Source organism: Athene noctua, chromosome 1, assembly GCF_965140245.1.
Source record: "Athene noctua chromosome 1, bAthNoc1.hap1.1, whole genome shotgun sequence".
NCBI lineage: Eukaryota > Metazoa > Chordata > Aves > Strigiformes > Strigidae > Athene > Athene noctua.
The window spans coordinates 199782579-199797433 of record NC_134037.1 but is presented as its reverse complement, the minus strand read 5'-3'; the positions used below and the strand labels follow the sequence as shown (position 1 = coordinate 199797433).

At 37.7% G+C, this 14855-nt stretch overlaps 1 protein-coding gene across 9 annotated transcripts in view; it reads left to right on the top strand.

The window, feature by feature from the left end:
* ARHGEF7 (Rho guanine nucleotide exchange factor 7) overlaps positions 1-14855 on the top strand; it is a 127321-nt gene that overhangs the window by 89881 nt on the left and 22585 nt on the right. For all 9 annotated transcript variants that reach the window (XM_074910193.1, XM_074910176.1, XM_074910184.1 and 6 more), the window contains 7 exons: positions 3797-3935; positions 4835-4894; positions 6113-6259; positions 8134-8220; positions 11237-11315; positions 12672-12811; positions 13477-13701. In XM_074910193.1, the coding sequence (XP_074766294.1) occupies positions 3797-3935; positions 4835-4894; positions 6113-6259; positions 8134-8220; positions 11237-11315; positions 12672-12811; positions 13477-13701 (877 nt within the window). The remainder of the gene's footprint in view (positions 1-3796; positions 3936-4834; positions 4895-6112; positions 6260-8133; positions 8221-11236; positions 11316-12671; positions 12812-13476; positions 13702-14855) is intronic.

The window sequence follows — 14855 nt, the reverse complement described above, 5'->3', positions numbered from 1 at the left end:
TGAGCTGAGGTTTAAACTTGCTCTGTAGGTTCCTATACTGTGATTAAGTAAAAAGGTGGTGATAAACAATGGAGTATCTTATGTCAAGGAGCAGGGAATGGCCTCGAACCTGCTGCAACATTGTGTAACCACAGTGTGTTTAAAGGCATTGCAGAGTAGACGGCGAAAACAAGATAATACCTAGGTTTTTATTTTAGGTTTTCAAGCAGTCGATTTTAATTCAGGCTACAGTGAGGTTTTTTTCTTCTGTTCTCTTGTGCATCTATTCCATAATGCTGAAGTCGGGAAGAAATGGAACAGCGATAATGACAATTAGAAATGTGAATGTGGGTGAAATGGTAACCAATGTTGTTCCTACTGTAGAGGCATTAAATTAAAAAATAAAGGGGGGGGGGGGGAAGCATAAGCATTATGTTCATGGATAGGTCACCGAATACCACTTCTATAATGCACTTGTATGCACCCAGCAGCATGGAGATGGCCAAAGTAATTAGGAATGGGGGGTTTTGTCTCCTTACAATCTGAAGGCAAAAATGAGCATTGTTCAGAACAATGTTAAATTGAATGGCCTTTAGTATTTGCAATTGGCATGTCCTGTAGAACATACTGCTGTGGTGGGGAGAAAAGAGAAGCTGCATGGGTACGTGTGTGGATTGTGCTGCCTGAAATGGGGAAGAATAGCAGATAATGTGAATAGTTGATAAAGTTAGACAGCAGGGACTGTGTGTCTGGCTGAAGCAAACAAAATGCAAAGAATGAGTTTAAACAGTTACTTGTTGGTTCTTGTAGCAAGTGTCTTTTTAAAAATTAAATAGATGAAGATACTTATCAAGTACCATATGTAAACTAACTTCCTGATGCTGACGTGGGGGGTGGGGGTGTGTGTGTGCACGCTTACAGAGAGAATTGATGAATAAAATAAAAAAAAAGCAGTGGTGTGCACATGATCAGTGTCATATACACAGTGAATTGAAATTTAAAACCACTGAGTGCCTTCTGACAGAAGGGCTTTCACAGGTGAACTTTGAAAAAGATTCCTGTGGAAACTGGTTGTGTGCTGTACCTTCATTTGTTTGCTTCATCACCTTGCTGGAAACAGCTTCTTCCCTTTCAGCTGAGTCAGGAGTAGAGGATGTGCTACCACACTGTAGCCATGCAGCTTAATGTTTCCATGAATTAGCCTGAATCCTCGATGAACAAATAGCTACTAGCTACTTGTTCAACCAAAACATGAGTCAAAATCCTTAGTCTTGTTTAGGGTGCCACCAGAATCAGTTGTCAAGTTCTGAAGTTGGCGTGGTTTTTATGCTGAGTAATGGCTGTGAATAAGAAAGGGTAAGGCAAGGTAGATCTTCAGGATCTAGGTATTCAGCTGGCCAGCTTTATTTCTTGAATCTAAATTTAAGCTAGAAAAATACTCAGGTTTATCTGTGTTGCTTTTTTTTTTTTTTTTTTTTTTTTTAAATGCAGGGTACTGTAGGAGGTTTTTCAGTGGGTTTTAATTTTGGCTGAAACCTGATCATGTCACTAACTGATTTTTAGGAGGTCTGGTGCTGTTGATGCATGTTGCTTGAGAGGGATGTAACAGGGTCTGCCTGGGGCAGCTGTGGGCATTCTCAAGTGTGCCCAGCCCTTTCTTTGCATCTTCAAAATGCAAAGCAGGTGCTGGGAAATCACCTCACCCCCTTTCTTGACTCTCAGTACAGCAGAAATTGCACATGTACATACTGAGGAGTGCCTGGACCTAATTAGAATGGGGGTGGAGTGCTCTCAGAGGTGGTGTAAGGTTGTGTTGGACCCTACAGTTCAGAAATGGTGCTGGTTGTATACAAGCAAGGTAGTGTAAGTAAATACCAATGAACTAATCTGAAGACAAGTAAACATTGGAGCAAACTGTATGGGAAAGTACCTTCTCTTCTGTGAACTTGGGGAAGATTTAGCAACCAGAAGAGAGATCTGGGTGGGAGGATGGGTGAAGCACTTAAGTTAGGTTGGGAAGGTTGTGCTTCATGTTCTTGTTCTGCTCTCTTCATCTGTTTAGACAAATTGTGTTAATAAGCAAAGTGTCACTTGTTCTGAAATGGGAAGGAGTATGTGCATATCTTGGGGGAGGTAGGGAGGTCTGTTTTGTCTTAATCTATATAATGCTTTTATATAGCATGACTCACTGATAATTGAGCCATGTGTATTATGGCAGTGTCCTATTCAGTGTTTTTTTCATAGCGAAATCGAGCAGGTCAAGATTTGCTTTCACTTCTGCATGGAAACACTTCTCCCAATGTTTGGAGATCCTTGCCCTTCCCTTTTTGTTAATATGGCCATAATGTACAAGTGTTCCTCCTTTATTGCTGTTTGATGTTGGACACTGTTTTTAAACTTTCTAAAAGTACTGAATCCGGTAGCTGGCTAAGGCTTTGTTTGAAAAATGAGACTATGCCAATAACCAGGGAGGGAAAGAAATTTTTAAGTAGTTATTCTGACTTATGGGTGTGTAATGCTATTGATCAGTAGAAAGTAAGGACTTCTGGGTTGTCTTAGACTAAAATCTACACAACTGTCACGTGAGAATACTGTTTATTTTATTGTGGGTTTTTTTGAGAACTAGTTAATTTACTATAACAAGGTCTCAAAATATGAGCAACCCCATCTATAGATGTCTAGAATGATACATCTTGAATGCAAGAAGGTGTTATCTTTTTAATAAGCAGCTTTCTGAATTTCTTTTATTTAGATTTTGTCTTTGGAATCCCATGTTCTTCTGCAACTTGCATTTTCTGAAGCCTGGAAATAGCCCAGGTGCTGCCATACCTTCCTTTCCCCATGGTGAGGGCTCATTTTGTTCCTGGTCATTTAAACTCTTGAAAAGCTTGTCCTCCACCACTGTCCTCTGAAGACTCTGCTTTATAAGGAAGCAGAAGATGTAGCTATTTTAAGTTTCCCTGATAGCAGAGTGAGTTGAAATTCCCAGGATGTGCTGCTTTTTTTTAACAGAGTTAATGTAACAAAATGAGGGGCTGGGCCAGTTCTTGGAAATGGTTCAAATATGAATAAACATCTGGACAGGGACAGTAGCAGTTCATGATACTGGGAGAGCATGGATTCCTTATAGTATTTTTGCTGTCAAAACAAGTGTGTGGTGTAAGTGCACCCTCAGTGAAACCCTGTCTTGTTGAGAATAGATCGTGCAGTAATTATTTCTACTATGGTCAACCATTTGTGTAGCTGTTTGATTGCTTGGTCATTTTGCAATAGTATCTTGGATGTGTGAGATGTAAACATGTAAGTGTGGGAGGAAAAAAGGTTATGAAACATTCTGTGTCTTCCCATTAGTGCCTGACACCTTAAAAATACCAATGCTTGATTAAATATGAAGCCATTGACTCATTTATGCTTGTGTATTACTTGTGTTAACCAGCTCTAAGGTCAGATGTCATTTTACTAGAATAAGGAGCTGAGTAATAAAATAAAGTGCAAATGGCTTTATTCTGCAGTTGTTGCTTGGATGGGGTAGCATTTAGGAGCTGTATTTGAGCATCAATTGCCTAGAAAGATGGGTTTGATCCTATGTCTATTACTCCCTGCACAGGCCCCAAATTTGCAAATGTCTTTGTTTCTGTATTTCATTTAATTCAGAAACTGATCACAGCACTTAAGTTGTACTTGAATTACTTCTTGATTTATTTGGCCTGCTGTTTTACTGGCAGAATTCATTGCAGATGAGACTGAAGAATCCAATGTAATTTTAATTGTTTCGGTAATTTTGATCTTAATTTGCTTAAATATCTTGTGTACACAGTGAGGAGCTAGGAGAATTCATGGAGGTGAAAGGTGCCAACAGCCCTGGGATCCTTGTACTGACCACGGGCCTCAGCAAACCTTTTATGCGTCTGGATAAATACCCCACGTTACTCAAAGAGCTTGAAAGGCACATGGAGGTATATCTTATCAGCATTTATGTTCCAGCTTAATGATGATTTGACAACAATTATTTTAAAGGTACATGTCAAACATGATGGGACCCAAAATTACTTTTTTTTTGCTCTTTGTCAGCCTTCTAAAATACGGGCTGGAATAATTTAAAACTTAGTGCATAAAACTTCCTGTAAAAGCTAAACATTTAAAATTAGTCAGAGAAGCTAGTCTACGCTCCTAGAACAGTCTTACAGGGTCTTTGGTTGACTTCACACTGAATGTGTCTACTGCATACTACTTGAGGCTACTTTATCTTGTAGGAGTGCTGCTTCTCATCTTAGGACCTCAGTGTGTTGAACACGTCACCAAAATAGTCCCTTTGACTTCTACTGAACACTGTCCAAAAATGATCTTTCCAGTATGGGAAGGTGTTTGAGGAGCTACTGTTTCTGCCTTTGCATTTCGTAGGTTAGATTTTTGGAGTATGAAGGAGGGAGAGAAATAGAAAGCATACGGACCTGTCTTGTCACACTATTTGGTTTGTCAGTCAGTGACAATGGAACATACTAGTCTGTAAGGAATCTAGTTTATGACAAAGCTAACATGCTAAATAGAACTCTTTAAAAAACACTTTCCTATTAGAATTTAAAAATCTCTTACCCACTAGGTCTTGTAAAACTTCCTTGGCTCTATTTTAAGTATAGGTAGGAATGTTATAAGTAACACTTCATTTCTACTACAAGCAAGACCACCAGTGTTTGACATAAGAATAAGAAGGTATGAAAAGAAGGTATGAAAAGAGAGCAAATAGGTTACAACTTCTATTTTACAAATTGTTTATTTGTATTTAGTTAAGCCTCTAAATTTTTAAAATTAATTTTACTAAAAATAAAGTTTTTATGTACGTTTTCTCTGTTTTTAGGATTATCATCCAGATCGTCCAGATATTCAAAAATCCATGACTGCCTTCAAAAATCTTTCTGTAAGAGCAATAAAAAATACCTGATATATTTTAAGTAGAATGTTTCCTAATTTCATCCCCCTCTATTGCTTTTTTTTAAAAAGTGAAGTTTTTTGTAAATGTATAAGCAGTTTTTGAAAGCCTGAAAATTGGTGTTGTCTGTGGGCAGAGATAAGGATGGTAATTTGCTGGGGAGTTATAGAAAATAGACTATTGATGTAAGAGTCATGCAAAGTATTCTGCACCTCTTGGTCTGCCCTCTCGCTTGTGCTTTGTCTCCCTTTCTACTGGTGCTAGCATAAATAGTGTCCTGAAGGGCTGCTTTACAATAATTGAGTGTATATTCTGAGTTTTTTCTAAAGTGCATTCCTTCTAGGGGAATGGTGTCGGAGTTGGGGGAGAGGATGAAGGAGAAGGCGCTAGTGAAGTTCAGAAGATATGAAACTTCTACTAACAGTTGGAGCAGAAGCCTAATTTGAACAGATGAGCTGTCTGTCTTTAAAAAACAAACCAAACCAACCGACCTACCAAGCAAACCCACACCTCAGCTGCAACAAGTGTATGCTTAATGCAGTCTGAGTTACCGTAAACTTAATGTTTTGTGGTTTTTTTAGGAGTGTGTGCTGGTAGTAACCTGGCATTTTCTATTTTTTAAAGCAGAAATTTAGTGATTTATCTGTGTTCAGAAGAGGTTTGGGGATCCCATTCTGTTGGGTGCTTTACAAACAAGAGGAAACAATTCTTGTTGAGGAAAATTCAAATTAATGGGAGTACAGCTAGTAGAGCAGGTTAGAGACGTTTAACAAAAATAGGAACACAAGGTTATACACACTCATAGTTTGCACAGTCGGTGTGACTCTTTTTGCTAAAGAAAGATGCTTTGTTTTATAGTCATGTGTATTTGTGACAACTGTGTTACTCTTCTGAGCCTAGCCATTTTTGCTTGGAAGTACAAAAATTTAAAATGTAAAGAATGGAGCAATTTGAGAAACAGTGCTATGATTATGAATTTGAAACAGTAATTGAAGTCAGTGTATTGAAAGGAAAAGGAATAATACTGAAGTTAATAAAACTAGTTTTACAAGAAATATTGGTAATAATCATCTAAATGAAAATGCTTCAAGTTAGGTGCTGTCTTCTGTGTACTGCAAGCCCAACAGTAAATGCAACTGTAGCGGTACTTCTACCCTTAACCTGCTCCGAGTTGATAGAGATGGTATTTTTCCCTATGTTTGTTAGGCACAATGTCAAGAAGTACGGAAACGGAAAGAACTTGAACTGCAAATACTGACAGAAGCTATCCGCTGTTGGGAGGGAGAAGATATTAAAACGCTTGGCAATGTGATTTACATGTCCCAGGTCATGATTCAATGTGCTGGAAGTGAGGTAATGTCCTTCTCATCTTCACTGTTGGTCTTTCTTTTCATTTTGAAATTAATTATAATCATTATAAAAAATTAATTATAATCATTATACATCAGAAGTAAACAGTACTTCAGAGATGCTCATCAAAACTAAAATATTTCTACTGATTTAAGGCTTTTATTACAAAACCTGAAATAAATTTCCTTAAAGATGGTCTCATTTGTAAAATTTACTGGAATGTAACCAAATATAGCAGTTATAAACATTGTAAGATGTTTTTGCAAGATTATTTTCAAAGTGCATAATTAAACAGAATTTTTCATGTGTAGTTATGTTACAAGATTATTTTGTGTAGCAGTTATTACTGTGTGTTTTTAAATAAAAAACTTGCATGTTTTGTGTTGTAAGGTGTCTGAGGCACACTTTTTCTTTGCTGTTTTGGGCACTTTGCTCAGGTAGTAAATTTGGAAATACAAGCTTGAGGACCAAGTGGTTTTGAAGAAATACAGTAAGAAAGAGGAGACATTAGAAAGTTGAAGGTGACACTGAGAAATCTGGGGTGATTTTTTTTCAAAACAAGCAAAACACACAAAGAGAGGGTTGTCCCACCAGAAATAATCCAAATAATCTTAAAAGTAAGTGCTAATGGGAAAGGAAATGTTATATGGAATACTGACATGTTTTTACTGTAAATTGTTCCCCTGTAACATCAATGAACCTTTGAACCTGGTGGGGACTTTTGAATTGCAACCACATTCAGTCAGTTCTAAGGGAGGACCCTTAGAACAAAGATGTCAGTAAATATAAAGAAAGAAAAGTATTTATGCAACTGAATATTTAAAATTTCATCACCTGTTATTTTTTTATCAGATATTTGTTAGGTGTTAAAATAAATAAAAAATAAACCTGAATAAAAAAAGATAGTGCATCTTCTGTAGTCGTGTCTCTTCTAGTATTAAAACCAAAACACAACACAGTCCCCCACTACCATCATAAGCTAAAACATCAAATATAATGGACTTTCAGAAGGTTCTGCAAGCATTGCAGCTTTTTCAATAGATACAGAACAGTTTCATTTGTGCAAAAGCAGTTGGGTTTGGTTTTGTCTTTTCAAAAATGATTCAAACATTTGTAAGTGTTTATTGAAAAATAGATAACATGAAAACTTGGTTTGCAGAGGTGCTTGAAACTGAGATGGTGGCTTTGCCAATGGATATACTTCTTTCATCATTAAAATGAAAACATTATACCTTAATGCTTCTCTCTTTCATTGTTTGTCTATAGCAGTAAATTGAGTAAACCTTCTCCTTCCATAAAAATACTCCCAAAACAAAAACATAAAGGTCAACATCATAAGTGAAACCAACAAATTGAAACCAGAACAAAGTAATGAGTGTTTTTGTTGAAAATATAAACATTACTTTCCTTTTATATTCTTTTTCTACTTCCGGTCATAATCCAACATCATTCAAAAATCTGATCTCCCCAATTTGAGAGACCACGGTCTTGATATTACTGTAACAGCATTCATCTAAACTATATTAAGAAATATATCCAATGTGTAAGTTTTATTTTGCTGAAATTGGCAGAACAGTTGTTATCATATTAAACAAGGTCAGACTGTAAAATTGCTGTTTTAAAATATTAGGCTGTACTCTCCAGGAAGTATAGGCATGTGTTACTAGCACTTTTCATATAGAAAATCAAGTAATTCAGGTTTTTGGTTTGGATTGTTTTTCTGTAATTCTATGGAGAGTTAATTTCGCCAGGAGCAAATGTTTGTGGAGTAGTTATAGAGTTGTAATGTTAGTAGCTTTTAATAATACAAACCAGAAAAAAGCAGAGAGGGAGCTTGTGATGTTGTATTTACTTTTTTGTTTTCTTTTTTTGTTAAGGAAAAGAATGAAAGGTATCTTCTTCTCTTCCCTAACATTTTGCTAATGTTGTCTGCCAGCCCGAGAATGAGTGGGTTTATCTATCAGGTAATGTAATACATGTACATATGTGTATAAGTGTGTGGGCGTGTGTGTTTTTCTCCGAATGGTATTTCACAGGAAACTCAGAAGGATTATTAAATTTATGCATTTATAAAGATAAAAGGTAATTTCTGCAATATGAACTGGTCATCTGTTTTATAAAATTCTGGGCTAGAAGCCCAGGGTTTGATTTTTTTGCAGCTGTGATTATCAGCAAGGGGGGTTTTTTTAGCTTGTTACTTCCTCTCATTAGCTACTACTGTGAGTAGCTTTTTAGATCTACAGAGGAAAACAGTGCTGTTGAACAGGTTTGTTAGTGTTGTTTGGTAAGACTTAAGCAGCAGTCAAAATTGCACAGCACTCTTAAGCCTTCATTGGTGTGGTAGGCTGTTACCATCTGTTCCTTTAGACGCGTCTACATTAGTGTTTGAATCAGGAGATATACTTTTGAAATTAATATTCTGTTTTTTTCTGTTTAATGATCTTTGATCTTTGAGTCACAGTGTAGGAATCATTTTGGCACTCACAGACTAGATACTGTCTGGATGAAGCTGAACTGGAAGGCATGCTCCCAAAGTGCACTTTATCTGCTCTAATTACTGGAGCATATCAAGTATATGGGCTGATATTCAGTCCCTGGCCCCAGCCTAGATGCAGCCCAGTGTAACACCACCCAAAATGCATGCAATGTGGCCTTCCGGTCCTTAGCACCAGGTGTTTCACTTCATAAATCCTCTTCTCACTGCCGGTAGACAGAGTCTTTGAGCTCTCTACCAAGTGCTTGTTTCCCCACTACAGAAATAGAGTGACTCTGCTATATGCAGGAGTATCAGTGCCAACTGGGTTGGCTCCCCTGTAGCTCTAGGATAAGTTCCACAGAAGCACTTGCATTTTGGGTATGTAGTTCCAAAGACCCTGAGAGGTGAAGTTAAAGAAAATGAACAGTCCATGACTTCCTGAAATCTTTATAAATGTTCAGGTATTGCTATGTGGTTTCCAGACATCACAGTGAAACACAGAAAACAAGGGAAAAAAATGCAACAGAGTTCTAAAAGGAGCCAGAGATTTGCCTGCTGTAAGTACTTCTGTAGATCAGGCTCTTGAGCAGTTTGTTCCATTTTCCTGAGCAGTGATTTCCTTGCCATGAAGGAATGCTGAAGGTTAGTCATTTAAGGTCCCAATGTGATCAACCACAGCCAGTCACAAACTTTTTTTAATTAAGAAGAACAATCAAATTCCAAAATTCACGTTTGGATTCTTACCTGCCACAGTAGTAGCTAGATTTGTGTAAGACAGGGTTGCATTAGGTGGTTCAAGTGGACAGTCAAGTTTCTTTTCGCTTTGTGCTGCTCTTGAGAATGTTCGACCAGTGCTTTATCCCAACATTGATTGGAAAAGGCAGATGAGCTCTGTATTTGGAGTGGCACAGACAGAATTTCTGATGAAGTTAGAGTCTTGTATACTGGTTACAGAGGCAACTGACTGGAAATTTAGTGTGTTAAAATACAATATGAAATTAAATGATCTGTCAGGCTTTATTTTGCTCTCCTATTGTACATCACTCATATTTCTTCTTCCTCCCTCCCACCTTGTCCCCCAGGTGCACAGCATTGTTCACTAAATAAGCAATTTTCTATGCATTTGTCTTAAGCTTTTGTTTGGTATAGCCATAGCCCTTTCTTAGTGTTTGCCATCCAACCCTCTGTTGAATGCAAAACACAATTTTCTCATAACCCATCATGTGATTTTCCAAACGTTGAGAACTTCTCAAATTTTAATGACTACATATTCATAGTAAGGTAAAATTATTTCATCACTGTTTGTGTCTGTGACAGTGGCTCAGAGCTGTGCCTTTGATTGCATAATGTGGGCTGCCTAGACTTTTCTTCTGAGGTTGTTGTCTCAGAACTGGGATGGATATGGACAGAAGATGATGAAGCTCAATCAGTCATTCCCAGGGAAATGATGCCACTGGAGGCAGCATTCTTACACTACACCCTCCCTGTATTTCTACATATTCCAGTTAGCAGCAGGCTTCAGATTTTCGGGTTGATAGTGGTAATATCTGCCACATGAACTAACAGGGAGGACTTTTGGCAGTGGTAAACTGAAATCAACAAGGGGCACAGACCATACTTCACAGGAGGCCTTCACAGTTGTTTGAAAGAAGGGTAATATCAATGATTCCTAAGTTCAGTTACATTTTCTCTGTGTTTTGCTGACTTTGCTCCCCATATTTCCTTTCCACCTATATCAGCAATTCTTGCACTTCTCTTTCATTGTGATTGTATGCTGTGTTATTCATGAACCAGCAAACATGGAAAAACAGAAGAGAGAATTTTAGGCTGCATTGTAGTGCATAATGCCACCAGGTTTCCTTCAGTGGGGAAGCTGTTGCGAGGAAGCTCTTCCTTTCTCTTTGGCCTCTTCGGCTTGAGCATGCTCTGTGCATACAGAATATCAAGTGATTTTTAGTTTCCAAGCTTCTAAGAAACCTTTGTGCATTCTGCAGTCATTAGGAAAGAAATAAAAGAAAAAAAAAAAGTGGTGGTTTTTTTCTTTTCCCTCCATTGGAGCCAAAATTCCACAGTACATAATATTTGCACTTTTGCCAGCATGTGCTGAATAGTGTTTCTGTGCAGGAGAATACAGGATCTGTCTTAAAGAACTGTAAAAGTTGCATTTTTGGTAGAGCCTTTCATCCTGATAATATTCAGTATTGTATTTGTATAGATTTGTCACTATTGTATTTGTATAGATTTCATAGCCTGCATAGGTATCAAATAAACTCACTGAAGTCACAGGTGTCATTTGCAGAAGTTGGGCATATTAAAAACTTCCATTATGAGCGGTTTGTGTGGATTTTAAAATGTTTTTAAACCCAACAGTGTGTGTATCTTTGTCAATTTACTGCGTGTGTGTCTTTATTCAGAGCTTGAAGTTTATACATTCTTTACTTGGTAGTATTTTTGTGTGTTTTGGATTTAACTTCAGTGTTACTGTTGGTTGGGTTTTTTTTTAGGGAAAACTGCCAATGACAGGAATGACTATCACAAAACTAGAAGACAGTGAAAACCATAAAAACGCATTTGAAATATCAGGTATTGACCATAAATATTTGTATTTACTACTTGCTCCAGGACATGCTATTTCAAATATCAAATGTTCTGTCTGAACAGAGAGAACAAATTTTCCAAATGTTGAGGGTGACCAAGCACTGGCATAGATTGCCTGGAGAAATCTTCATCCTTGGAGATACTCAAATGCTTTCTGACCACAGTCCTGGGCAACTAGCTCAAGGTGCTTGTGCTTGACCTGCAGAGGTCTCTTCTAGCCTCAACCATCCTGTAATTACACAAATTTTATAAGGCAGCTACCCAGAGCCTCATGTGAAGGCTTCTTTTCACTGCTTGTCTTAAGCAGTTACCAAGCTGTCTTTGCAGGGGATTTATCCCCAAATTTCTGTATTTTAATGAATGGAGGCAGTAGCTATGGAGAAACTCCTTTATCCTTCAAACTGCTTCATTATATGCTATTCACTGGAAGAAAAGGAATTCTGGATACTCTCTAAGAGCTTTAAGAAAGAGCTTTCTTCTATAAACAGTACACCTCTTTCCTGAGAGACCTTTATCATCTCTAATGCTAATGATGGTTGCCATTGTGCTTGCTTTGGGTAATTTCTGTCTGTTAAGTCATTTGTTTCGGCATGTACCTTATATCCTTGGTCAGTTTAAAGGACAGTGGGAGCATGGTCCACAGGTGGAGCTTCATACCTTCATTCATTTCCCGGATCAATTCTGCCTCTAAGCAGGTTGAATTTAAGTAAAGTAATTTTGACCCTTGTAAGTGACAGACAGTACCACACATCAATACTGTGAGGAATCAACAAAAACTGTTGATGGTGCATGTTTTTCTGAGATAATGGCTCTGAAGCTGCCCTCAGATGCAGGTGTGTGATGGGTTAAAATTGAGTTAGCTGCAGAAATTAAAGTAATGTTTGGTTAAGATTGCTTTCCCAAGTGACTTTTGCCCCAGCAAAATATTAGATTCAGGCCAACTTTGTGCCTTTTTCTGAAAGACTGATGAACTGTATTTTATAACTTTTCATATACTGTAGCTTACATACTCAAGAATGACATTTTAGGCTGTATGCTGTCTTTCCTGGGGAAGATGGAGAAACATAAGACTACTAGATGAGCCGGTGTCCTACATATATTTCTTGTCATTAAAGGTTTAAGTGTTAGAGGTGGGGAAAAAGGTGGAACTCCTATGCTTGGCACAGGAACAAATACATGGAGGAAGTGTCTGTTACAACCTGGAAAAGTGAGATGCTGTTGTGCTGAAAATACACGTTAAAATTTTGCTTAGTACTTAGGGGATGTAATGTTTTAGGAAATGAGTGATGGACTAAGTTGTTCTTCTGTCGTTTTCTACATCTTCTGTTTTCTGTTGCCTAGGAAATATGATTGAGAGGATACTAGTGTCTTGTAACAACCAACAAGATTTGCATGAATGGGTAGATCACCTGCAGAAGCAAACCAAAGTCACAACTGCTGGGAATCCCACCATTAAACCTCACTCTGTGCCATCTCACACAGTAAGAAAGAGCTTCTGGACTGAAGTGAATGAGAGTGTATGCAGAATTAGGGTATCTGGCAAACATGCCGCCATGTACAAGTTTTCTTTTAGCTATTAATAACAAGAACTGAATGTTATGACTGTAGTTTAATGGGTCAAAAGGTCATTCTGTTTTTAACAGTGTGAACAAAAAATAAAATGCCTAGTTCTTGGTGTAATAGTTTAATGGGTAAAAGACGAGTCATTATCATTACTGTTTCTGTTTTGACCAAGTAATACATCATGGTCTTTTAACTATCTTTATAACAGTAGGTTTTAATTGGTGGTGTACTTGACAGACTGTGGACAAACACTTTCCTGAAGTACTTTCTTTGGGGTTCTGCATTTGAGTTGTTGGATATGAATGGGCCTAAATTTAGCTTGGTCTTCAGTGGTGAGAGAAGTGAGAGCAGGGCTGCTTATAGCTGTTCTTTCTTTAGTGCATGCTCTGTCTGTGGTAGACAATAAAAATTTCTTTAAGCTTCATTTTTCCAAATAATTATTTGTAAAATTTTTCAAAGGCCAGCTGTAATAAACAGAAGCTCTAGAGAGTGAGTGAGATAATTTCACCAATCCTTGATGTGATATTATGTCTTAGAATAATATGCTTTCTTTCCCTTCCCATCACCTTTTTGTCTTTGACAGCTTCCTTCCCATCCAGTAACACCCTCCAGCAAGCATTCAGACAGCAAGCCAATACCACTGACTCCTGCATACCACACTCTCCCTCATCCATCACATCATGGGACTCCACACACCACGATAAATTGGGGACCTCTGGAACCTCCAAAAACCCCCAAGCCTTGGAGTCTGAGCTGCTTACGGCCTGCACCTCCATTACGGCCTTCAGCAGCTCTTTGTTATAAAGAGGTGAGATGTGGCAGCAAAGAAATATGACTGTAGTGGGCCTACAACAGGAAGCTCAACTCTTTTTTTACACACCACCATTTTACAATTTTGTGCATGTTTTTATATAAAAATGATTTAACAGTCAATGCAGAATCAATGGTAATGGACTAGTAAATGCTGTTTATTGCAAACAGGGATTTAGTCTTGCAGCTCAGAAAGTACTAAGGCTTGTTAGGAGAGGCTTCCCCCACCTCCCCCAAGTGCTTCCACTTATTTCCACTCTTCATCCAGTTAATGAATAGGCTTTTTTAAAAAAAGCTAGCAATTTTTTAATGTTGATCATCCAGGCTTATTGCAGAGTAAGTTATTTGCTAAGCATGCTGCAAAGTGTCTAGGATAAGGGAACCTATGGTGCTTCCAAGTGCTGTATCAAATCATTCTAAACAGCTGTGGTGATATAATTGACTCTTGGTTCCTCAGTATTTACCATCATTACTAGGTAACAATAGCATATATTTTTTCAAAAAAGGTAACTGTCAAAATATGTGGCATGTTCTTTTACTTAAAAGAATGTGGTGGCTAACGTTACTATTTGCAAAAAAAGAGCCTAGATGTTAAGATGCTGTTGTTATTTTTGTTTTTTGTTTTTTTTTTTTTAATTAGCATATGGTATGAAACAGGAATCTGTTCCAAGGGAGATAAAATGTGTTGGTTTTAATAACAAAAAGATGGTGGTGATAGGTTAATTTGATCTGCCACTACATTTTACATGGTTTTGTAAATAGCAAGAAAATGCCAGATTTATGCTGGAAGTCTGTGTGTATGTGAGGAGGATATTGAATGCTCTGTGACTTGGCAGTATCTCCTGTTTCAAGTGTTTTTGTCATGTGTTCTCATGATACTAATTTAGTGTGAAGCAACAGGGCCCAGAAAGTCATGCAATTATACCTAAGAACATTCTATTCTGCAAGCCTGAGATGTTGACAGAAGAATTTTATTTTTCAGATACGTAAATTGCAGTTTCCTAGATACTGTAGCCTAAACACTGTGCCCCACTGTGGCCTGGCTGTGTGTGGTTTTTTTGTTGGTGGCTGTGTGTGTGACTTTTTTCTTTTGTAAATCCCCTGCACAACAGGGAAGATAGTGATAGGTGATCTGCAATTGCAAGATTAGTA